Below are 23,480 nucleotides of genomic sequence, written 5' to 3'. Positions count from 1 at the left end.
CTTTCTTTGGATAGGAAAGGTTCAAATGCACATGCATTGAGGGGACAGGCAGGTAACCCAGATGGGTGAGGTAGGTCCTTGACAGGACAATGGGTTTGGTGGAAACTGGCAAATGGCAGACAGCCTGGCCACATCAGAGAGTACTATGGAGCGCCTGTCAATTGTTTCCATGCAGAAATGAGGGCCCATTGTTTTCGCTGAAAAGTAAGTCTGCTTCCATCGATCCTTCCAAATGCTAATTTCTTCATTCGTTTATTCAAAAAGTATTTGCTAGACATTTATTATGTGGGAGACACTGATAAATGTACTGGGGTAACAACAGGGACCAACACACACAAAACTCTGCACTAATGGAGCTGACATTTTATATACATCCTGTAGAACTAAGAACGAATGATGAACATGAGAGAGGCAGTATGGTGTGTAATGGCTATGTACTGACACATAGATACAGTTCAATTATCAGAAAATGGAGAAAGGGAAAGAGAATACATGAAGTAGAAAAATTTTGCCAATTGCCTATGGGTCTTAACTGTGAGTTCATATCTGATGCTGAAGGAACAGGTGATAAAATAAGTAGGTAATTCCAATATTTCTAAAAGCAGAGACTCAATTGATAGTAACCAAAAATTTGGGTTCATCTGGCATTATATAAAGATATGTATATAGAGGTGACCATTAGCACAAAACACAAACCTTCCTAAACATCAAAAGGCGTACTGAGAGAGAGAATAAAACAAATAGTGAAAGATTAGATCTGGAGATACAGAGACCTATGTATTTAACACACATAATATATAATTTACTACTATGTTACACATCACTATTTACTATATATTATACCTCACTCTTCACTATATATGTGTATACCACTTTATATGTAAAAAATCAGTCTCTTTACATTGTACATAGTAACCCCAACGATGAGTTTTTCCTCCTATTTCTTTATCAGCACTTCACCTGACAGTAGCATGCATTTTTCCACTTTAACACAGACTTGGCATTGTAATAGCCATCCTCAAAGTATTACCATGGAGTCATACACAAAAAAGGAAAAAAGGTGGCAGACGTAAAAACTCAATCATAGAATATCATATGAATTTCTAATTTAGGAGACACATTAGACAGAGGGAGCAACACAAAAGTGGTTTCACGTGGCTTGATGAGATTCAATGAATCCTAATACTGTAAAAAGGAAATGGTGCTTTCCCTAGATTTTGGCATACTTAACCTGATAAACACAATTCTTAACTTAATAATATTAACTGATGTCCCAGTAGGAAAACCAACAAGGAAAGAGTATTGCTCATCGTAAAACCATCTAAGGACATATTCAAACTCAAGAAACCACCCTCCTGGAGCCCTGCTCATACCCACCCATGGAACCCCATTCCTTTCATTGACACCATGGTCAACTCCTGTTGTGGCTCCGTCTGCTCTGACCAGGGCTGTGACCATGGCTGCTGCCAGGAGATCTGCTGCCGCCGCAGGTGCTATATGTGTCAAGTTGCTGCATTTCCAGCTGCTGCCAATCTGTGTGTTGCTAGTCCACCTGCTGTTGCCCCAGTTGTTGCTTCGCTATCTGCTGTTGCCACCTCTTTTGTTGTAGCCACGGCTGCCGCCCCTGTTGCTGTCCCCACCCAGTCTGTAGCCAGGTCTCCTGCCACTCCACTTGCTATCACCTCACCTGTGTCATCGCCACCTGCCCCGCCCCCTGTGTTGCACCTTCTCTTGCCGCTGAGCCCCCAGCCCTGTGTCCACCCTCTCCGTTTACCTCTGTCCTCACGGGTGTAGACCCTCCTTTTGTGCCGACCTTTACGACAGGCTCATGTTTCTGACCTTAGTTGGGTCTCATGATTTTAATGAGCCCACAACAGGCTCTCCGACTGTGAGCACATTTTGGCCTCAGTCCAAATTCTACTCTTTCTGGCTCTCTCCCTCTCATCCAAGTGTGACTTTGCTGTAACATACCAATGGTTGTACTGACCAATTCTCCCAAATTCTCCTTCTTAATTTTTGGGCACCGGATCAAGCAGCTCAAGAAAATGAACTTGGATTTCAGTATTTTTACATTACACGTTTTTATAGTCTCTCTCTAAATTGTCCAAAGATGATTCTCTTGTATAATTCTTATTCCCCATATTTTCCTATGTTATAACTCTATGCCAAAATAAACCAGCACTTCCCTGTATGGAAAATTCAGCATAATGGTACTCTTCTTTATGGTTTCTATGCAGTTTGGACAATTGCTTTTTTACCTACACCTGTAGGACAGACAGCACGGCTTTGTCAATTGTACAGCAGAAGTTGAGCTATCTCAATCACAGCTTCGGTTTCACTGGCAGTCTCTTCAGTAATTGGAAAAAATAGATATTCTTAGGAATCCATGGATAAAAATCAAAGAAAAACTTTTTGGAAAACCTGTTCTGGGAGGGAATTAAGTTACTTAGGAATTTGATCCTTTCGAGACTTGCTTACTAGAAGCTATGTGAGGTGGGACTGGACCAGCCTTTACTCTAGGAAACAATCTGCCCCACTCCCAATTCAATACTCTTTACAGTAATCATGAATTTCAAGATTTTTCATTCCAGCTCATGAAAATATGAATGTCAGCTCCAAGGATTGTTCCTTCTGCCTTTTATGGGGTTGGGAGAGGGTCTTTACCTGTCCTGGATCGCTTCCTCTCACACATGCACTGATCAGTACAGATCAGGCAGAGCTTGTGCAGATCTTTGGGGTTCTCTGTGCCACTCTCGTCTCTCCGGTACTCTGCCCTGTGAGTTCTAGCTGTCGGCCTCCTGCATCCCAGCTCCATCGCCTCAAGGCAGGACAATTACCAAGCTCTACCTGGTTCTCCCTGCCAGCTGCACCCTGGAACACTCTTCAAGAAATAAGCTGAGGCCATCCTAAAGGATCACCTCATTTGTTTCCCGCTAAGGCACCAGTGTTCTCTGTCTGACAGTCTATGCCTAAAAAACCAGTTTTTCATCATTGATTTACCAGATTTTAGTTGTTTCAGGCAGGAGGGTAAATTCAGTCCCTGTTACTCCATCTTGGCTGGATGTGTAAGCCCCCCTTTTGTGTTTTCTCATCTCCTCTTTCTCTATTCTTCCATTATTTAAAAAAGTAATGTAATAGAAGCAAATATATTTTCTGTTTTGTTTCCTCGGTCTTTTAGACACATTATAGAACACTAATACTTACTTTTTCTCTACCTGCTTTATCATCTCTTAATAATATACCCTGGAGATTACCTCGTAGTAGCATTTAGAGATACTCCTTATTCCTTTTTACAGCTGAATATTACTCCATTACGTGATACACTACAGTTTATTCACCAGTACCTCACTGAAGGACACTCTGATTGTGTCCAGCTTTTGTTTGTTTTGTTTTTACAATAGCACTGCGATGAATAATCTTGTGCAACGTTTTTTCGTATTTTTTTGCCTGAGTAGCTTTTGGATAATTTATAGAATTGGGATAGTTGAGCCAAGAATTATGCTGCTAGTTATTGTCATATCTTCACAGCAAAATGTGTGAGCAGGCCTGTTCCTACATAGTCTCACTATCAGGGAATGTTGTCAAATTGTGAATTTTTTACAATTTTACAGGTGAGAAGTGGTATCCCAAATTAGTTCATTTCTACTCTTATGAATGAGATTGGGTATCTTTATATGGTGAAGAAAGATTTGCATTATTTTTCCGACAGAGCTTTGGCCTTTACTCTAATCTAACTTTCAAAGTGCTTCATATATTAAGGCCATGAACCCTTTGTCTTTGGTATAAATTTCAAGTCTTTTTTTCATCTAGCCATTTGCCTTTTTACTTTGTTTATGGTGGGGTTTTTTTCACTATATATTTTTAAATTATAAATTTAAATGATTATCTTTTCACTTTTAGAATCTAATTGAAAAGTGTCTATGTTGCAACTGAAAAATTGAATTGAAAAAATATTAAGTTATGAGTCCTCTTTAATGATGAGGTCTCTTATACCTCTACTGCCACATTTTGTAAGTGGTCCTGGCTGACTTTTTGAAATGTCTGTTGCATCAATATCTTGGTTACCACACGTGTTGTCACACAAACTAGACAGGCATCATCTCTCACCCTAGACTTTAACCCCACCTACATTTTTCTTTCTCTTCCTATCACACCATCCACCCCCAGCCAAATAATATTTAAAAAAACTAGATATTTGTTCACACCTTTGTCTCAACTTTGTGATGATATGATACCCACTCTTTGTATAAATTCAAAAATATCCTTAAATTGTCCTCATTCAATATCAGTGAAGTGTTATTTTTCTCTACTCTCCTATACATACCGCTCAGATGAGTCATTTATTCCATCAAAAGCCAAAATATACCCCTATTCAATCATGCCTCCATTGCTGAGTGCTATTGCTTTCTCTTCTCCATCCATCTAGCTTAACCTATAGTATGTTAAAGAGTGAGTAAATGCCCCGTGTTTTCAATGAATCCCACCTTCACTCAACTAACATTCATTTAGGGCAATTGCTAAGCACCATGTTTATAAATATGAATAAGACAGTCTCTAACCACATGGGGGTATATAGAAGGACTGGAAAAAGACATAAACCAATTATGATAAAGTATAATATCCTAGATCACAGGCATATCTTGGAGCAAAAAGGAGGGAAGAATTCGTTTTGAATGTGATAGATATCAAGGCAGATATTAGAGATGAATTGGTATCTGGACTGGGCATTTACGTATGAGCAAGAGTTGGCCGAGTTGACAAGGGAGAAAGCATATTTACACAAACGAAACAGCATGAGAACTGACATGGGATTATTATTATTCATCCTGTCTGGAAGAGAAGGAGAGAACCACCTTCCCTACTGACTGTGACTTCAGTCTATCTGAACTTCAATTACCTCATGTCTAAGAAATTAAGAAAATTGTTTCTACCTCATAGAGTTCTGGTGAAGTGTAAACAAGATAACAATTATAGAAGACTCAAAAGATTCCTGACATCCAGGAGGCACTTAAAAATAGTAACTATTAGTATTATCTCATATTTCATCAGAAGTTTATGGATTTAAATACATAGTTATTTTGCTTACTAATCACACAATGCTCTAAATAGTTACTGATGTATGGGTCTTGTTTGTCTTATTTAAGGGCCTATGGGACAGAGATTAAAGCTTAACCTTTATATCTCAAACTTAACTTGCTGAGAGATAATAGCTCAGAATATAAGAAAATATATTTCAATAACACTTCCATTATACATATTCCATTGGTTATGTTGACCAAAATAAGATTAAAAAAAATACTCCCTTATGATATCCTATCTTGAAGACCATGTCAATAATAATTTTAAAAGGGGACCCATCACGCCAATGTGTTTTTGCTATTTAAGAGCTGTGAATCATTACATTATAACTGTTTCAAGTTGGATAGATTCCACAAGAAAAAACAGACAGGAACTTTGTTAGGATCCTTTACACCTCACTGACAATCCAGGAAATCCAAAGGAATCACAGTATTCTTACTGCACACAAGTGACTCCCCCCACTTCCGAGATAGGTATTTCATCCTATTTTACTAGATTTAGTTATCATAAAAATCCATTCCCAACATAATTATCCTGGAGTCAAATACATAAATGAAAAATTAACACTTGTGAAATCCAATGAAACAGTGCCAAGTAATGGGTCTACTTGAGAAGACATATCAGACAAAGGAAAACATTATGGGAGCTGATTCACTTGGTTTTAATGAAATTGGATAGCTCATAATACACCAGGAAAAGGAAATGGTACCTTTCCTATAAATAGGAACATTTACCAGAAAAACACAATTATCTAATTTACTAAAATGAACTGATTTTCAATTAGGATAAACAACAACAAAAAGAGTACTGCACATGGTCATAGTAGTCCTGAGCAGGGTATAAAAGCAACAGGGGGCAAGGAGAGATCACACTCAAGAACCTCACTCTCCTGGAAACCCACCCAGACCCTCCACCCTCTGACACTATGGTCAACTCCTGTTGTGGCTCCGTCTGCTCTGACCAGGGCTGTGGCCAAGGCTGCTGCCAGGAGACCTGCTGCCGCCCCAGCTGCTGTGTGTCCAGCTGCTGCCGCCCCAGCTGCTGCGGGTCCAGCTGCTGCAGGCCCACCTGCTGCATCTCCAGCTGCTGCCGCCCCAGCTGCTGTGGTTCCAGCTGCTGCCGCCCCTCCTGCTGTGGTTCCAGCTGCTGCAGGCCCACCTGCTGCATCTCCAGCTGCTGCCGCCCCTCCTGCTGTGGTTCCAGCTGCTGTGGTAGCAGCTGCTGCCGCCCATCCTGTTGCATTTCTAGCTGCTGTCGCCCCTCCTGCTGTGGTTCCAGCGGCTGTGGCTCCAGCTGCTGTCGCCCCAGCTGCTGCCCCTGCTGCTGCCTCCGCCCCGTCTGTGGCCAGGTCTCCTGTCACACCAACTGCTATCGCCCCACCTGTGTCATCGCCACCTGCCCCCGCCCCATGTGCTGCGCCTCCTCTTGCTGCTAAATCTGTGCTTTGAACTCACCACCTTCTCTTCTCCTCCCTCTCCATAGATGCAGACCCACCTTTTCAAAAATGTGGAGAGCTCAAGAGAATTGATTTCTTGGATCCCACAAGCAAACCCTAGTTCCACAAATCATGGGTCCACATTCTAACTTCTGGCCCAATTAAACTCCCTTCCTTCAAATGAGTTCATTTAGAATCTCCTAATAAATACATTCCCCCACCATCCTCGCTTTGTCTTCAGGACAACCCATTCTTCATGCTTAGAAACCTGAGATTGTCTCCATCACTTGTGGGGCCACAGATGTTAACCTCTCAAGACATCAAAGTCCAATAAAATCTTTCTCTTGTACTCCTTTGCAAAGATTTCTTATACCTTGTTATTTCCATGTACCAAAATAAACCTCTTCTACTGGCACTGAAAATCGAATGTGGATTGTTACTCTCTTTTTTCTAAAGGTTTTATATGTGGGTCCTGGGTAATTGTATTTTTGCCTACATTTGTTGGACAGACAGCATGGATAGTCAATCTCCAACAGAGGTCAAATGACACTGGTCAGTAGGATTCTCTATAAAGTATTTTTAGTCATTACCAACTCAACTAATCATTTTCTAGTCTTTAGAAAAAAAAGAGTGAAACTGGAGTCACGATGCATCCAAGAATATGATAACGGGGAAAGTTTTATAAAGACTGAACATAATTCATTATCTTTTAAAACACTATCTTTCATTTTTTTCCCACCAAAATGCATAATAGATAGAGATTTCCGCAAGTGTAACTATGGTCCCTTTGGAATATTTCTTCTTTTGACTCCATCAGTCAAAGGTATCTATTTTTTTTTTAATTTATTGGGTGACAATTGTTAGTAAAATTACATAGATTTCAGGTGTACAATTCTGTATCACATCATCTATAATTACATTGTGTGTTTCACTACCCAGAGTCAGTTCTCCTTCCATCACCATATATTTGATCCCCTTACCTCATCTCCCACCCCCCACCCGCCTTACCCTCTGGTAACCACTAAACTATTGTCTGTATCTATGAGGGTTTTTTTTTTTTTTTTTTTTTTTTACTCGAGACGTTTATATCATTTATATCCCTCACACTGTGGACCCCCCACCCCCCATCATATACATTTACAAGAGGCAGAGTACAGCATTGGAAGTGGAGACAGTGGAAATGGGATGGCTCGGTGTGATGTCAGAGAGATAGTGGAAAGGTATCTTTTAAAGGACCATTATATGTCCCTATGTCATCAAAAAAGCCTTCATTCACTCAACAACATTTATCACTAGTGTCCTCTGTCCCAGCCCTGTGCTGAGGACCACAGTAACAAAATAAACGTCATTCCTGCAGGGCGTCTGCATTGGGGGATGACAGAATAAATACCTAGAAGTGTGTTAAATTAGGAGCACAATGCAAGGGAAGAATTATGTGTGAATGTGGTGGTTTCTCAGAAACACAATCACTAAGGAAGAAGCATTTCAGCTGGGCTTTTGACCAGTGAATAGGAGTTTTGCAGAGCTGACGAGAAAGAAGAAACATTCTGGGAAGACGGAATAGCTTCAGCAAAGTCTTCAAGTTTTATTCTCCACCACCTTCCTCAGCTGCTCTAAGATAAGACAAGATTACTTCTTGCTTAATCTTGCACAGGTTTTTTTTCCCCTCTTAACTTCTCAATGCTTATTTTGTCTATTCCACTAAAAGAGTAACAAGAATACACAGTACTTTACAGGGTTGCGTTAAAGATTAAAAACAAATATAAGATATTCAGCATAATGCCTGGGACATAGTGAGTACTTCACATATGTTAGGTGTATTTCCTCACCTTTCATGGAGGGTACATAGAACTTAGCCACATACTGTTATTTTTATTATAATTCGACTTAATTAAAATAATTTGAAATCAAACAAACAAAAATTGTTGGTGAGGATGTGGAGAAAAGGGAACCCTCATGTACTCTTGGTGGGATTGTAAATTGGAGCAGCCACTATGGAAACAGTATGGAGGCTCCTCAAAAAATTAAAAGCAAACTATCACATGACCCAGCAATTCCACTTCTGGGTATTTATCCAAAGAAATCCAAAACAGTAATTCAAAAGACATACGCACCCCTTTGTTCATTGCAAACATTATTTACAATAGCCAAGATACGAAGCAACTTAGGTGTCCGTTGATAGATGAATGGATAAAGAAGACGTGATACATACTGTACACAATGGAATATTACTCAGCCATAAAAAGAATGAAATCTTGACATCTGTGACAACATGGATGGATCTAGACAGTATTTTACTAAGTGAAATAAGTCAGACAGAGAAAGACAAATTCCATATGATTTAACTTACATGTGGAATCTGAAAAACAAAATAAATGAACAAACAAAACAGAAACAATTCATAGATACAGAAACAAATGGATGGGAGCGGTGGTGGGGGGATGAGTGAAAAAGGGGAACAGATTAAGATGCACAACAGTCACAGGGATGTAAAGTACAGCACAGGGAATATAGTCAATAATATTATAGTAATTATGTATGGTGTCAGAGGGGACTAGACTTACCAGGGGGATCACTTTGTAAGTTATAGAAACGTCTAATCACTATGTTGTACACCTGAAACTAAGATATTATGTTAATTGTAATCGAAAAATTAAAAAAATTTTAAAAATTTTGTCATTCTTTTAATTGCTGCCAAACTCTGTTTCCTATTGATGTCTTATTCAACTACCTACAGGAAAGAGATAAGGGGTTATCCGTTATGCCCCCATAGTATCCAGAATGTCTTAGGTACATATTGTGTGTGTTATATGCTGTTGAGTTGGCTCTGACTCCTGGAGACCCTATAAGTGAGTAATGTTCGCCATGTCCCATCCTCAGCACCTTTGCTTAGCTCCCATAGTCTCATGACTATGGCTTCCTTTATGGACTCAATCCATCTCCTATTTGGTCTTCCTCTTTTGTTGGTGCCTTCTAGTTTTCCCAGCATTATTGTCTTTTCCAGAGAACCCTGCCTTCTCATGATGTGCCTGAAGTATACAGCTTCAGTTTTTGTCATGGATACGTGGTATTGAAGGCCTAATAATTTTAAATATTGTTTATATATAACAAATGCTTCCGTAATGAAATATCCATTTTGTGAGTTTAACAATCAAAAGATAAATCAAAATTTCCCACTCTTAATGCCTATCCTGGAAGACACACAGCAAAAATGTATTTTTGCTATTTAAAAGCAGTGAGCCATTGCTAAGTACCTCAGCTTGAGACAGTGAAATAAGATGTGACAGAGTCTGAAACTTTCTTGGGGTCCACCTGTCTCCCTGACCACTCAGGATGTCCACACAGCATCAGTCATCCCCAGTATAGATGGGACACCCTCCTCCCCAATAGGTCACTCTTATTTCTTTCCAGCATTTCACCTGACCAGCTCATGTGCCCTTTATCTTTGACAACAAAAGGTACATTAGCATTGTGAACCATTCCTCATGATTTGCATGGAGCAGTGTACAGATAGGAGGGGATGTCACATTCCCAAACAAACTGTCAGAGTCAAGTGACCACTGCTATGAAAAAGACACTGCATCTGCCAGGAAAAAAGGTGACACCTACTAAGGAAGAAATGTGACAAGTCTTTCAATTGGAACCACAGGAGTTCACCAGGAAAAGGAAACGTGTTATTTTCTCCATTTTGGAGTACTTAACTAGAAACACACCATTATGTAATTAAATGATTAAGTTTCCTTGTAGGGTAAATACTAACAAGGAAATAATGACATAGTGATAACCTTCTGCAGAGTATAAAGGGGGGTATGGACCGAGGAGACTCCCAAACTCAAGAACCTCACTCTCCTGGAAACCCACCCAGACCCTCCACCCTCTGACACCATGGTCAACTCCCGTTGTGGCTCCGTCTGCTCTGACCAGGGCTGTGGCCAAGGCTGCTGCCAGGAGACCTGCTGCCGTCCCACCTGCTGTCAGACCACCTGCTGCAGGACCACTTGCTGCCGCCCCAGCTGCTGTGTGTCCAGCTGCTGCCGCCCCAGCTGCTGTGGTTCCAGCTGCTGTGGTAGCAGCTGCTGCCGCCCCAGCTGCTGCATCTCCAGCTGCTGCCGCCCCAGCTGCTGTGGTTCCAGCTGCTGTGGTAGCAGCTGCTGCCGCCCCAGCTGCTGCATCTCCAGCTGCTGCCGCCCCAGCTGCTGTGGTTCCAGCTGCTGTGGTAGCAGCTGCTGCCGCCCCAGCTGCTGCATCTCCAGCTGCTGCCGCCCCTCCTCCTGTGGTTCCAGCTGCTGTGGCTCCAACTGCTGCCGCCCCAGCTGCTGCATCTCCAGCTGCTGCCGCCCCTCCTGCTGTGGTTCCAGCTGCTGTGGCTCCAGCTGCTGTCGCCCCAGCTGCTGCCCCTGCTGCTGCCTCCGCCCCGTCTGTGGCCAGGTCTCCTGTCACACCAACTGCTATCGCCCCACCTGTGTCATTGCCACCTGCCCCCGCCCCATGTGCTGCGCCTCCTCTGGCTGCTGAGCCCCTGGCCCCGTGTCCATCCTCTCCGTTTATGCCTGTCCTCACAGGAGTAAACACTGCTTGTGCTGACCCTTAGGACACATGGAGTATGACTAACATCATTCAGTAGGTTGGGCCCCATGATTGCAATGAGCCCACCACTGTCCCACTGACTGTGTGAACATAATCTAGTTCATTTTAAACTCTCTCCCTTGACATATTTTCCTGTCAGTAGTGACCAAATATGCATACATTTGCAATCCACCAGCTAAGGAAGTATCCCAATGCTCTAAATTTCTCATTCTTCTTATCACTTTGGAGTTCTAGATTATCCTTTCAACAAGGTGAAAGGATATGACTCTCTGAGACCTGCGGGTCCAATTATACCCTGTGTTTTCTCCTAGAGAGAATTTCTTATGTTTTGTTGCTTCTCTGCTTTCTAATAAACTTTTCTGCACACAAAAATTCATGGACATCATTCCCTATTGTTTTTATGATCATTTTACTCAGTAACCAGGCAACTGTATTTTACATGAAGATATGGGAAGAACAACCCATGCTGAAATCACTTTGAAAATAAGTGCTATATCAAATATGTATAGATAATTTAAGATATTAGATCAAAAGTGGCAAGTATGTGCATGTTTACGTGACATGCATATGACTTAATATCTTAAATTAGGACAGATTTGATTCATGTCTTTAGCTCTTAATTAAAACACTTTACACCCCTTAATACCATTGGCCTTATTTTGTACAAAAGGGTAAAACCAAATTTCTGAGTGCAGGCCAATGAAAGAAGAAAAATCTGTAAAGAATTTAAATGTACTCAATTCCTTTCATTAAATAAACATTTCAGAATTTATAATCATAAAGTGGGTTATATTTGCCATTGAGTTCTGCTGACTAGAAGTGCCTATTTCATTGTATTTTTTTTAAAAAATCAGTTTATTGAGGTATGATTGACATGTAAAAGCTATACATATTTAAAGAATACAACTGGATGACTTATATTTCATTGTATTTTTAAGGAAACAAGTCTCATCTGGAATGTGTGGTATATGCGTATGTTTCTGAGTGTGATCTCTCAGTGTTTTCCTCATAATTCAAACATCTCCTCACTTGACATTCTAACACATGTCTAACACATGTATATCGACCCTGGGAGGCTAGAATTTCAGAACTCGTGCTCTTTTTAAGGATTTTTTTAAACAATGGGAATTAACTTGTAATTTTGAGTAGTTCTCAGCTGGGGTTCGCGCTGACTCTGTGAGCACGTTAATATTGAAGTGAGAATTCTACACTGGAGACTGAAAGCTACACAGTGAACAAGCAATGTCAAGAGTTCCTAACCCCTCACTTGGAATTTGACATTCCAACAGCTTTAGATAGTATCAGAAACGATTTTCCAAAGTAATGTTCTGCCACTGTCTATAAAAATATTCAAACAAAAGATTTAAAAGTGAAAGCAATATCACAGCATCACCCATTTAAATACTTTCTGTTGTGGCTACTTCCACGATGGGGAGCTTAACTAGTGGGAGTTCCCGTGAAGGGGACACCCAGATCGCGAGGGCCACAAGGGCCACTGCTCACATGTATAAATAAATTGAATATATAAAGTTTGTCTCAGTTCTCTATTGCTGCATAATAACTACGTCACAACTTCATAGCTTCAAACAATAACGATTTGTTATTTCTCACAATTCTGTGCATTGACTGGACATCTTCCTGCTGATCTTGTGTGGTCTCGTTGATGCTACTGCATTCATCTCAAACTTCAACTGGGGCTGAAAGGTCCAAGACGGCCTCATTTACATGTCTGGTAGTTGGCACTGCTTGTCACCTGGAGGGCCTTAGTTCTTTTCTGCATGGCCTCTCATTCTCTGGTAGGTTCTACTGGGCTTTTTTGTATGATAGTAATATTGTTCCAACAGGGCAAAGGTGAAGCTTTGAGTCTCCTTGAAGCTTAGAGTCCAGAACTCATACAGCAACTCATCCACCATGTTCTACGGGTCAAAATATGTCATAAGACCAAACCAGACACAAAGCGTATAGAAATAAAATCTACCTCTTGATGGGACGAGCTACAAGTTACTGCTGGCCAGTGTGGGGCTAAGGCAGAATGGGGAACTCTGGTAAGCCATGCCAGTCCTGAGGTTACCTTCCTTCCTGCCTTGCACTTCTCTGAATACTAAGCAAAAGCATTTATTCATGCAGCTGAGTTGGACCTCAGTTCTATGAATTATGATCAGCAAATTTTGGCTACAATTATTGGCAGAGGTGGGACTGCAGGTAATGACAGATCTTTGTATTATATTTAAGACAAAGGAAATAGGGAAAATGAGAACTACCAGATTCCAAAATGGCCCCAGGTGAGCACCTGGCATCAGTTGCACATGGGTTGTGAGAATTTCTTACCAGCTCATAACAAAAGAGATGGTATAACCCCTACACCTGAGATTTGATAAAGTGCAAAAAGCAAAAAGGATTCTTTTATTTAAAAATAAAAGTAAAAATGTCAAAAGGCAGGTTGTGCCATCTTTCTTGTTTCTTTTTTTATCAACAAACTAAAACTATTGAAACTTTGCAGGTGAAACTAAAAGAGACTCAGAAGCTAAAAATTTGAGGGTGACTGACTTGGTCTCAAAAGACAGAGTCTAGAACATCTCTTTAATTTAGGAGGAAGTACTGCTGTTGGACAAATTCTCCATTCATCTCCTCCAAAGATGACCTTTTATTATGAATTAAATGCAATAATTACTATCCAGTGCCCTCTACCCTCTCCCCCAGTCAAAAAATGTGATTATACTAAGTAATGTCCATGCAAAGGCTTTAGCAGCCACCATTTTCACTGTCATCCAGATGAACCATGGGGTTTCTGGTGGTAGGTAATCACATGGATGAAGAAATGGAGGAAAGTCATTTGTCACCATAACACCAAACATACTAACAAGACATAACTGAGACCAATAATTAGTTGGTTAGTAAGGAATAAAATCATAAGGATACATCCACATCCAAGGAAAATGAAAGTCATACAGTAAAAAAAATTCCTGAGGAATATTAACTCATGATAACTGGTACCCTCTTTGTGATGGTTTTGAGTTTGCTACTGCTGGGAGTCCCAGGGATTTCTTTGGCCTGAAACAAATGATTCCTTAGCTTGGGATTCCCACACCACAGAGAAGTCTAAAATTGAGTATAAGCTTCCAGTAAGAGCCTCATTAGAAAAGAAAATAAGATTTCTTGTAAAACCATGATATATTAGTTCAAAGGACTGTGTGGCCAAAAATGTCCACAGAATGTTGGTCATAGATAAAAAGGTTATTTGTAAACAAATTAGAAAATATTATCTTTATCTCAAATTATAATATGACTTTGCCTAGAATATTGCATGCAATTCTAGCCACACCATCTCAGAGAATTATTTAGTCTGTACAGTAAAAATCAACTAATAATACCAAAGAGGCCAAGAGGGAATCTTAGCATGAGGAATACAGAGAATGAATTTGGTATAATTCACATCTGTGATCTCTTCCATGGTATCATCAAAGCAAAAATAGAACTAATTCCCCCATGATAACAACAAAAAGCCTCCCCCTTGAAGCTGAGGAGGCAATTTTAGGTCAAGAAACTATTAAAAAGCATTTGATTGGTGGTTTGCAAGCTCTTGGCCCTTCTTTTTTCATTTAGTGCTCAAAGAAAGTAAGTGGGATCGACTGGACAGGTTTCTTTTTTTTTTCAAGTCCAAAGAAAAGTGTCAATCTAATTCACTAGTAAGAAGTAAATCTATGGAATTTACCGTACAGGTAAGGTATATAGTGAAGGTACAAATACATAACGATAAAAAGAACTAGACAAGCACATGCATAGCTCACAGTGCCTGATGAATTACTACACTTAGAGACCGACACCCAGGAAATAAGTAGCCCCACCTTATCAATTATTCTACCTCTGTTGATCCTCAGAGAGAAACCTCTGGCTCGGGGACAATGACCCAGCACAGAAGTCCTGAGGCCTTTTCAGATTATCCGTCATGGGGTAAAACATTTCCTTAATTCTCTTCCTTTATCACTTTTCATGATACTACTTACTTCAAGGCTTGAGATGTTCTCTCTCCTGTCTGAAGACTCTGGTCTTCTGAGCCTGATAAACATAAAACTCATAGAAGCTGCTTGCTGAAGAATGAGGAGATCTGGACCCCAGGTCTCATTGTGTGACCGTACTGAGTGACCGTGGTGAACACACATGACCCTGCCCGTAAAATGAGGGCATAGGCCTACATACCTTCTACCGTCCCTTCCTGGGTGCCACACATGCAATGACTAACCCCAAATGAATTACAAAGCTAAAAACTGCACCAGATCAGTGAGGGTTTTACAATCAAGCTAGAAGTTGAGTTTGGCTTGGAAGGATGAAGAAGGCATTCCAGGTGAATGGGGAGACATTACCCACCAGGACAGCCACGCCTTAGGGGGGGGGGAGGTGACTAACCGCAGGGTGCCAGGGATCCAGGGCGCCTCTCAATAGGTCGTGAAAGCAGACTTCCGGGAGCAGATGACTGTTGGTCTGCCCTCCAGGCTGCTATTAACCTGCTCCTGTCATGTGCACGGGTGTAAAAAGGCAAGTCACTGTTTGGGTAGTAATTATGGAGTCTTTGAAGTCCAGGGATAAAATGCTAACTTCAGGGCCAAATGTGCAAAGAGTGACTAGAGACTATTCTAGTTTAGAAAACACATTCTTTTCACTTTTCTGAGTTAGGAATATTTTTCAAGGGACATCATCAGAATCTAATTCACTGTCTAGATTTGGTGAGAATAAACAGTACAAGAAAAGGAAAAACATTTTTGGTGTATGTGTGTGCATGGATATGTATGAGGTGAAGGGTTACAAAATCCCCCATTAGTCAATGCTAAATCCTCACTTAATTGGCCAGGAAATAAACAGGGAAGTGACCATGTGTCCCGGGGGGTCATCAGCACCAGGCCAGGGTATATAAGGGCCGGAAGGGAGGGAGGACAGTCCACACCTGAGAACACCCATCTCCTCTCGCCAGCCCAACCCAACCCAGCTCCAGACACCACCATGTCCGGCTCCTGCTGCGGCTCTACCTGCTCCTCAGGCTGTGGGGGAGGCTGCTGCCAGCCCTGCTGCTGCCAGCCCTGCTGCTGCCGCGACCCCTGCTGCTGCCGCCCCTGCACCTGCCAGACCACCGTGTGCCGCCCCGTGACCTGCGTGACCCGCTGCACGCGCCCCATCTGCGAGCCCTGCCGCAGGCCCATCTGCTGTGACCCCTGCGGCCTGCAGCAGGGCTGCTGCCGCCCCATCGCCTGCTGCCCCACGTCCTGCACGGCCGTGGTCTGCCGCCCCTGCTGCTGGGCCTCCACCTGCTGCCAGCCCATCTGTGTGCAGGCCCCCTGCTGCCGGCCCCCCTGCTGCCAGCCGGCCCCCTGCCGCAGCACCTGCAGGACCTACCCTTCCTGCTGCTGCTGAAACCCCACTGTCCTCACAGAGCAACATGCTGGTGCCATAGCACCTATTCTGCATTTTAATCAAGTTGAAAGAAAAATAAGATTTTTTTCCAGAAGGTGACAATAGTCATTTTTATATGCTTCCCATCTGGGTACACAAGCAGATGTCCATCACCATCCTCAGCCAAATTCCCAGGTGTCTCCATCAGTAGAGTCACCATGGATAGGAAGCCCACGTTTCCAAGTCCCTGGAGTGAACTTGGCAAACCCATCCTGAACGCCGGAGGCTGCTCAAACCTTCTTCCTCGTCATTTGTAATGTGCTGCTCGCTTGTGTTCAATAAATGAATTTTCTGGTAAACCTCCCTGCTACCTGATTCATTGCTTTTTGTGCATGTATATTAGTGTGCACAGATGAGCAGATGATGAATAGGAAGGAGAGTGAAAAGGGAGAAGGAAAAAGAGATGGAGAGGATTTGGAAGACAGGAGAGGGAAAGAAGTACAAGGAGTTCTGGTGAATATGGAATGTAGTACAGGATGGCCGGGCCAGGCCTGGGGCTGCTCACACGGGTAGAAATCCATGCACACCAGTAATACTCATCCATGCAGATTGCTGGTGAAGATAAATGATGTGATGTATGTAACGTGCCTGGCACACAGTAAGCACTCAGTATTACTCATTCACATTCCTTGTGGACGTTTGTGCAGCACTGTATCTGTCAAACAGGCTCAAAAGATGTGCTATTTATTACATATCATGTCACTGAGAGTGGGAAAGGATTCAGGGAAGGCTTTTTTTTTTTTTTTTCCTGGGACAGTTCACATCCACTGGCAGAAACAAATTCCTGATAAATATCATAAAGAAGGCCAAAAAAATCATCACCAGATCGAGGCTGTCTTAGAATGAAAGGGCTCTTTAAAAGTTGATATACAAACCTACAGGAAAGAGTCCTGGATTACAGGATTCATACATAGGGTTTAGCATCAGGAGACTAAGGGAGCTGAGGAGAATACGTGCATCTGATAGACTTTTCCTTTCACCCTGAACCATCCAAAGGAATTAAACAACTCAAAGCTGTAAACAACTCAAAGTTCCCCGATCATCGAGAGTTTTCTGTTTTTCCCTCTTTGCAATTAACGATATCCATCTCTTCTGCCTTTCACATGTGTGTAGATTTTATGATAAACATGTCCTATGAAGAATGCCAGAGACAGAAGACTCTTCCCATTTAACAGATGAGGAAACTGGGGCTGGCAGGGTATAGGTATTTGCTCTGAGTCATGCAGTTGCTAGGTGGTGGAGGAAGGATTTGAATCCTTCTTTGTCTTCCCCATCCTCCTCCTGCCCCTTCTCTGTCCCCATCCCCAACTCTGACTCTTATGATTGGAGGATATTTTAAAGATCATTTTGGAGAACAGGGAATGCATATTCTGTTTGCAGGATTTTAAGAATTTCCTAACATCCCGTGGCTCCCAAACTAGTTCCTAACAAAACACAACTCATGAAACTATTAAGATGAGGGCATGGTTCACCATCACAAAAAAATTCATAAACATTATACTCTTTTTCAATTCAACCACAAAAACCCCACAATTTGTCACCACCGTGGTAAACATTGACTCGCTCCCACTCTGATAATCATGCTCCTGTAAAACGTTTGGGATTTGAACGATACGACAAAAAAAGCCCCTGCGATGAAGCCGAGGGATACATGTCTTGTCCCACAAGCTTAGGTCTGTTCATGTGCTATAGCTGCAAGGGAGCCCACACATCCCACATAGGACCACAGGCATCCCGCCAAACGAAGGAAGAGAAAAGGTTTCTATAGGGTTTTGAGGAATAGTGGACTTAGGTAAAATGACATGAAATGATGTTTTGATAGGCTCAAAGCAAAACAGGACTTTGTGCAAAGAAATTAATATCAGGACTGGCCTGTAAAACTTAACGTTCCTCTTTCTTTGGAAACTACACAGTTAAGATAAATGGGGAAAGTCATGTGACAATCTCTTACCTGAAACCCTGCATCTCGGTTGGATATCGAGGCTGCTTCCCTGTGTTAAGGTGACTAAGATCCTGGCCAGGCAAGGGTGGGATGTTCCTTTCTTACTGACATGACTTCAGACAGCAGTTTCTGACAGTCTGCAAATTTAAAACACGAGGTTTCTTAGTACCTTGTCCTTTTGTTAGTTAACAAAAGCAGTAAATTTACAGACATATTCCTAGTCCTAATATTGGGCTCTCTGTATACACTCTAAGCCAAATAACAATATGCTAGACCATTAATCAAGCAAGTTCTTATTTTATTTCACTAGATGGGATAGAAGTTTTGATAACTACATGTTCACTACTTCAAAGTAATTCAGAGTTGGAGAAAGACTAGGAGTCAATCATCAGGGTTTATACTCAACAGAAGACCTGTGGTATGGTTAAGGCTGTGCCACTCTTTCATCTGTATGACTCTGAGAAATCATGTCACAAACCTGGCCTTTCCAAAGCTGTTCTGGACTACGATGGGTCACAAAGTCAAAGACCCTCAAGAACCAGGGCTATGGTAAATCAAAGAGTGTATAAAAAATGACCACACCAAGCAAAACAAACTTTGGAGACAAACTTGGTCTGACAGCCATTAGCAACCTTTGGACAATGTTATCTTTAACCTACCGTCCAATTGCTTATTTTCTATACTCCTATTTTTCTTAGCTATGCCTAAAAAAGACAAAGCTATTTTATCAGTCATCAGGTCACTTAATTCCCCTTGTCTTTTTCAGAGGCCCAACTTCATAAACAATGAAAACCCTCAGCCAGCAAACCAAAGCATCTACTACAGAAATATAATCAATTCTTTTATCAGTATTTTCAATATATTTTGAAGAACTGGATTCAAGTGCTTATGTCACATCTAGAAAGCAAGAAATATCCCAATTTCAATTTTATTTCTAAGACTATACTCTGAGAAGGACATTCAAAGAGGCACAATATCAATAAAATCCTCATTTAGTTTGACCTTATTGTCCCATGAAAAGTTCTTCTCCTTTGATTGTTTTATCTACCTTTGTCTTGACTTTCTAAAATTTGTAATTACTGTGTGATCAGAAAGAATGCAGAACTTAGTTTTTTTTCCTTTCCCTCTCCACCCCTAAATACTATAACACTGTTTCCATAGTAAGTGTCTCATAAGTCACTGAGTCATAGGCCAACTCTAACGGCCTGTAACAATATCGCTCTAGTGGTTTGGGTGATTATTTCCATATAAAGAAGGTGAAGCAATATGTTGTTTTTCAGGAGCACTGCACCCTTCTTTCCATAGCAGAATCAGTACACATCTCCTTTTATGAGTCATTTTAGATTTTTTAGGAATTCTTGCTTCATCACAATGTCAATCACAAACCAGGCTTGTGCAGATTATAGTCTCACGCTTAGTCATGGATGATGAACACGAGGAAAGTATAATGGTGGCAACACTGGATTCTTCAAACTTTCAACTTGTCACATGGTCTGGAAGGCTTGGCTATTCAATGAGTAATTTTTCTGATGATATAAACCATCAAGTATTCATTTCAAGGGAAAAGGCAGGAAAAAAGGAAAACATCCTTCAGTGACATTGGAATTGCTGCCTTAGCAACCGAATCCACCAATCTGGACTTCTCATTTCAATGAGCAACAACACCTCTACGAAATGACTTTGTATCTGCACGGTTATCACCTCCTGGCCAGAGTATATAAAGGGACCCAATGGGAGGAAAACAGTCACACCTGAGAACACCCATCTCCTCTCGCCAGCCCAACCCAACCCAGCTCCAGACACCACCATGACCGGCTCCTGCTGCGGCTCTACCTGCTCCTCAGGCTGTGGGGGAGGCTGCTGCCAGCCCTGCTGCTGCCGCGACCCCTGCTGCTGCCGCCCCTGCACCTGCCAGACCACCGTGTGCCGCCCCGTGACCTGCGTGACCCGCTGCACGCGCCCCATCTGCGAGCCCTGCCGCAGGCCCATCTGCTGTGACCCGTGCGGCCTGCAGGAGGGCTGCTGCCGCCCCATCGCCTGCTGCCCCACGTCCTGCACGGCTGTGTTCTGCCGCCACCGTATTTGCTGTGAACCGTGCGGCCTGCAGGAGGGCTGCTGCTGCCCCATCACCTGCTGCCCCACGTCCTGCACCGCCGTGGTCTGCCGCCCCTGCTGCTGGGCCTCCACCTGCTGCCAGCCCATCTCTGTGCAGGCCCCCTGCTGCCGGCCCCCCTGCTGCCAGCCGGCCCCCTGCCGCAGCACCTGCAGGACCTACCCTTCCTGCTGCTGCTGAGCCCAGCAGGAAACATTCCCAGGTGTTCACAAACGTGTGCAAACTCTTCCCATTCCTGATGAATGAGATGAGAGATACCACCTTTGCAATTTACAACAACTAACTTAACAGTAACTGTCTAATCATTTTCCGGCATAATTATACAGCTCATTCTGGCCTTTTTGACAATCTTTGGAAAAATTCCAACTTTCACCATTTGAGTTCCTGGCCTGAAAAAATGAATAAACAAAGATCAAAGTTCCTCTTGAATGGAATTCTATCCCATTGTCTCATCATCACTCCTTCACTATTTCAAGAGGGGGTGTTTTTCCAGGATAAGATTACATTTGTGCTGGGTTTTTGTGTGGTAAAATAATAAAATTTCATTTTGGCAAAGCAAATGTGTTTCTCTTTATTGTTTATTAATCTTCAAAAACTCGTTTTTAGCTTAAGTTATGGCATGCAGAATCAGAAGAACCAAAAGAAGAAGGATTTTCCATGAGCCGTATTTTAGCTTTAGGAACAATCCCAGTGCAAGGTCTGTAATTTTAATGGTGATACAAATAAGTCAGAACGTCTTATATTAAGGACCTTCATATTTCAAGCCACAGATTTTTGTGGTGATACTAAGGAAATGGAGACTCCATCAGGTTTTTCTGATCATGAACTTGACAGCAAGTATCATCTATACACATGATAAGGGGGAGGAAGCCTCTATCAAAACCCCATTTGTTCCCTGATTTAGAAACTTTGCAGTGACTACTGTCAGTCAGAACCTGCGAAGCCCTAACCACTGAATGCCTATGCTCCAAGATGCCTATGCTTTTTCCATTGCTCCCTCCAGCAACCACTAATGCCGATTTGAATTTCAGTGGAGTCACCGCTCCTGAGCAGAGAGAAAGAAATGTCACTTGCTTGGATCCATTCTAATTTAGAACTCCAAATAATTTTTCCATTAAAACAATGCAAATGCAATTGAAATAGTGATAACATTAATCCACACTGGCTTTGTTTTTGTTGTTGTTAAACACTTTTAGGCTGGTCAGGAAACTAGCCACTATTGTTTTCCTGAGAAATATTTATCAAGTTCCCAACATCTGATCTAAAAATGTGTTTTGGAATGTGCTACTTGTACGCTTGGGCATATCTACCTGTCCAGTGAGAGGAGTCAGGCAAGATACACTTTGTGAAAGTCTGGATCTTAACGAACTTTGCTCACTACTGGATTCCCACCGCCCTGCACAGTATTTGGCACACAGCATGTAATCAGACATTATTTGTTGAATCGTTGAATAAGTTCCCAGTGATTGGAAGAGAGAGACTTCATCCCACTCCAGCTCTCTCCTCATGCTGTACATCTGCATTCTTACAATAAAACAATAAGCTGCCTCATGACAAAAAGCATTTTTCTGGAAATATGGAAAAGTTTCTGAATAAGTATCCCATTATATTAAAAACTTTGTCACAGTGTGTGCACAGTGGAGTTTTCTCTTTATTGAGGGTTTAATAGTTTACCAGTGGATAGGGTCACAAGTCCATTTTCTTTCTACCTATTCTTGACCACCATTTTTTCCATTCTCTAACTACATGTTTTCCTTAATCCCGGAATTTTCCTTGTTAGCTTTCTAGATACTTCCTCACCTTGCAATATTTTGTCAGATGTAGAATTTTTTGCTTTCTCCCAAGCTCATCACTATTATTGGATCGTGTTTGCTTCCACAGTAACTCCACGTCTTGGTTGGCCACAGTGGCTAGTGCAGGTCTGGGAAAGCGGCAAGGGACTGTGCAAGCAGAATGATCAAGAAGGCTTAACCTGGAACCTTCAACCACAGACCTAGAACAGACTTCTTTGTAAAGCAAAAGGTCGAACCAAGCAGATCCAGAGGCAGAAGCTACAAAATGGCTCAGTGACAGGATTTTCCTACCGGCCCTGACAGTGTGAAACAACTGAGTATCACAGGTAGTTCTCCTGGCAGGAATACAGTCAAGCATAGTACAGGGGGAGACAGTGGAGCAGGAGGCACTGGGGCATGGACTAGGCAGACCTGAAGACCCCCTCTGGCTGGCATCACTCCCTGGGGGTGTCGCATGCTGCCAGGCTGCAATCTGCATCTAGATCGTAGCTTGGTCCACAGTGCCGTATGACCACTCAGTGATATCCAGCTTGGTGACTATCTCCTTATGGTATGTTATGGAATTCTGAGAAGGCTGTGTGGTAGACAATTCTTCCAATTCCTGAGCATATTGGTAAGATGAAGAGTCCTTTTGGGTGACTCTAAAAATTAGCCATTTCCCAAATAACAACTATTTTAAAAATAAATTTGTTGTTAAAATTCCTAAATAAAACAGGTATTGCTTAATGACTAGGAATGTGATACCCACAATTCCTTTCTTCAGCTTCCCGAGCTTACCAATAATGTTCCCACAGATGTTTTTGAAATAAGTATTGGCTCCAACACTACAAAGTGTACAACCTTAGGCAAGTCATGTATCTGGTTCCTCATGTGTAAAATGAGGACTATCTTAATAACTACCTCGTAGTAATACTGTTAGAAAGAATAAAGTACTACATTTATTTCTTTTGCATAATGCTTTGAACAGAGTTAGAACCCAATGATACTGGCTATCATGAAGATTATAAAAAAATGAAATTCACCTTGGTTTGGAAAGATACAACAACAGAAATCAATGAACACATACTTAAGACTAAAAACAAACAAACA

The 23,480-nt window shown here is 41.9% G+C and overlaps 4 protein-coding genes across 6 annotated transcripts; all 4 read left to right on the top strand.

Moving 5' to 3' along the window:
• Nucleotides 1-6,004: 6,004 nt before the first annotated feature.
• LOC117013428 (keratin-associated protein 4-11-like) lies at nucleotides 6,005-6,514 on the top strand. 2 transcript variants are annotated; one of them, XM_033090579.1, is made up of 2 exons: nucleotides 6,005-6,096; nucleotides 6,142-6,514. In XM_033090579.1, the coding sequence occupies exons 1-2, from the start codon at nucleotides 6,005-6,007 to the stop codon at nucleotides 6,512-6,514; spliced, it is 465 nt and encodes a 154-aa protein (XP_032946470.1). The 2 variants fall into 2 exon arrangements, with proteins under 2 accessions (XP_032946470.1, XP_032946469.1); XM_033090578.1 differs by having other exon boundaries at nucleotides 6,005-6,514.
• A 3,885-nt stretch (nucleotides 6,515-10,399) lies between these two features.
• Nucleotides 10,400-11,029, top strand: LOC117013422 (keratin-associated protein 4-8-like). 2 transcript variants are annotated; one of them, XM_033090571.1, is made up of 2 exons: nucleotides 10,400-10,647; nucleotides 10,813-11,029. In XM_033090571.1, the coding sequence occupies exons 1-2, from the start codon at nucleotides 10,400-10,402 to the stop codon at nucleotides 11,027-11,029; spliced, it is 465 nt and encodes a 154-aa protein (XP_032946462.1). The 2 variants fall into 2 exon arrangements, with proteins under 2 accessions (XP_032946462.1, XP_032946461.1); XM_033090570.1 differs by having other exon boundaries at nucleotides 10,400-11,029.
• Nucleotides 11,030-16,096: 5,067 nt separating this feature from the next.
• LOC117013429 (keratin-associated protein 2-3-like) lies at nucleotides 16,097-16,504 on the top strand. Its single transcript, XM_033090581.1, has one exon. The coding sequence runs from the start codon at nucleotides 16,097-16,099 to the stop codon at nucleotides 16,502-16,504; it is 408 nt and encodes a 135-aa protein (XP_032946472.1).
• A 3,788-nt stretch (nucleotides 16,505-20,292) lies between these two features.
• On the top strand, nucleotides 20,293-20,778 carry LOC117013827 (keratin-associated protein 2-3). The gene is made up of 2 exons (XM_033091319.1): nucleotides 20,293-20,512; nucleotides 20,606-20,778. Exons 1-2 carry the CDS (start codon nucleotides 20,293-20,295, stop codon nucleotides 20,776-20,778), a joined length of 393 nt encoding a protein of 130 aa, XP_032947210.1.
• The last annotated feature ends 2,702 nt before the right edge of the window (nucleotides 20,779-23,480 follow it).

This window comes from Rhinolophus ferrumequinum, chromosome 21, assembly GCF_004115265.2.
Source record: "Rhinolophus ferrumequinum isolate MPI-CBG mRhiFer1 chromosome 21, mRhiFer1_v1.p, whole genome shotgun sequence".
NCBI classification, from domain to species: Eukaryota; Metazoa; Chordata; class Mammalia; order Chiroptera; family Rhinolophidae; genus Rhinolophus; species Rhinolophus ferrumequinum.
Note: the sequence above shows the minus strand (reverse complement) of the source record. Positions and strands in the feature narration are given on the sequence as shown.

Bases quoted from the DNA above. Each gene is read 5' to 3' on its own strand.
- LOC117013429 (XM_033090581.1), top strand. From the start codon at position 16,097: ATGTCCGGCTCCTGCTGCGGCTCTACCTGCTCCTCAGGCTGTGGGGGA.
- LOC117013428 (XM_033090578.1), top strand. From the start codon at position 6,005: ATGGTCAACTCCTGTTGTGGCTCCGTCTGCTCTGACCAGGGCTGTGGC.
- LOC117013827 (XM_033091319.1), top strand. From the start codon at position 20,293: ATGACCGGCTCCTGCTGCGGCTCTACCTGCTCCTCAGGCTGTGGGGGA. The intron at 20,513-20,605 runs GCCCCATCGCCT...AGGGCTGCTGCT, and splicing joins CCTGCAGGAGGGCTGCTGCC to GCCCCATCACCTGCTGCCCC.
- LOC117013422 (XM_033090570.1), top strand. From the start codon at position 10,400: ATGGTCAACTCCCGTTGTGGCTCCGTCTGCTCTGACCAGGGCTGTGGC.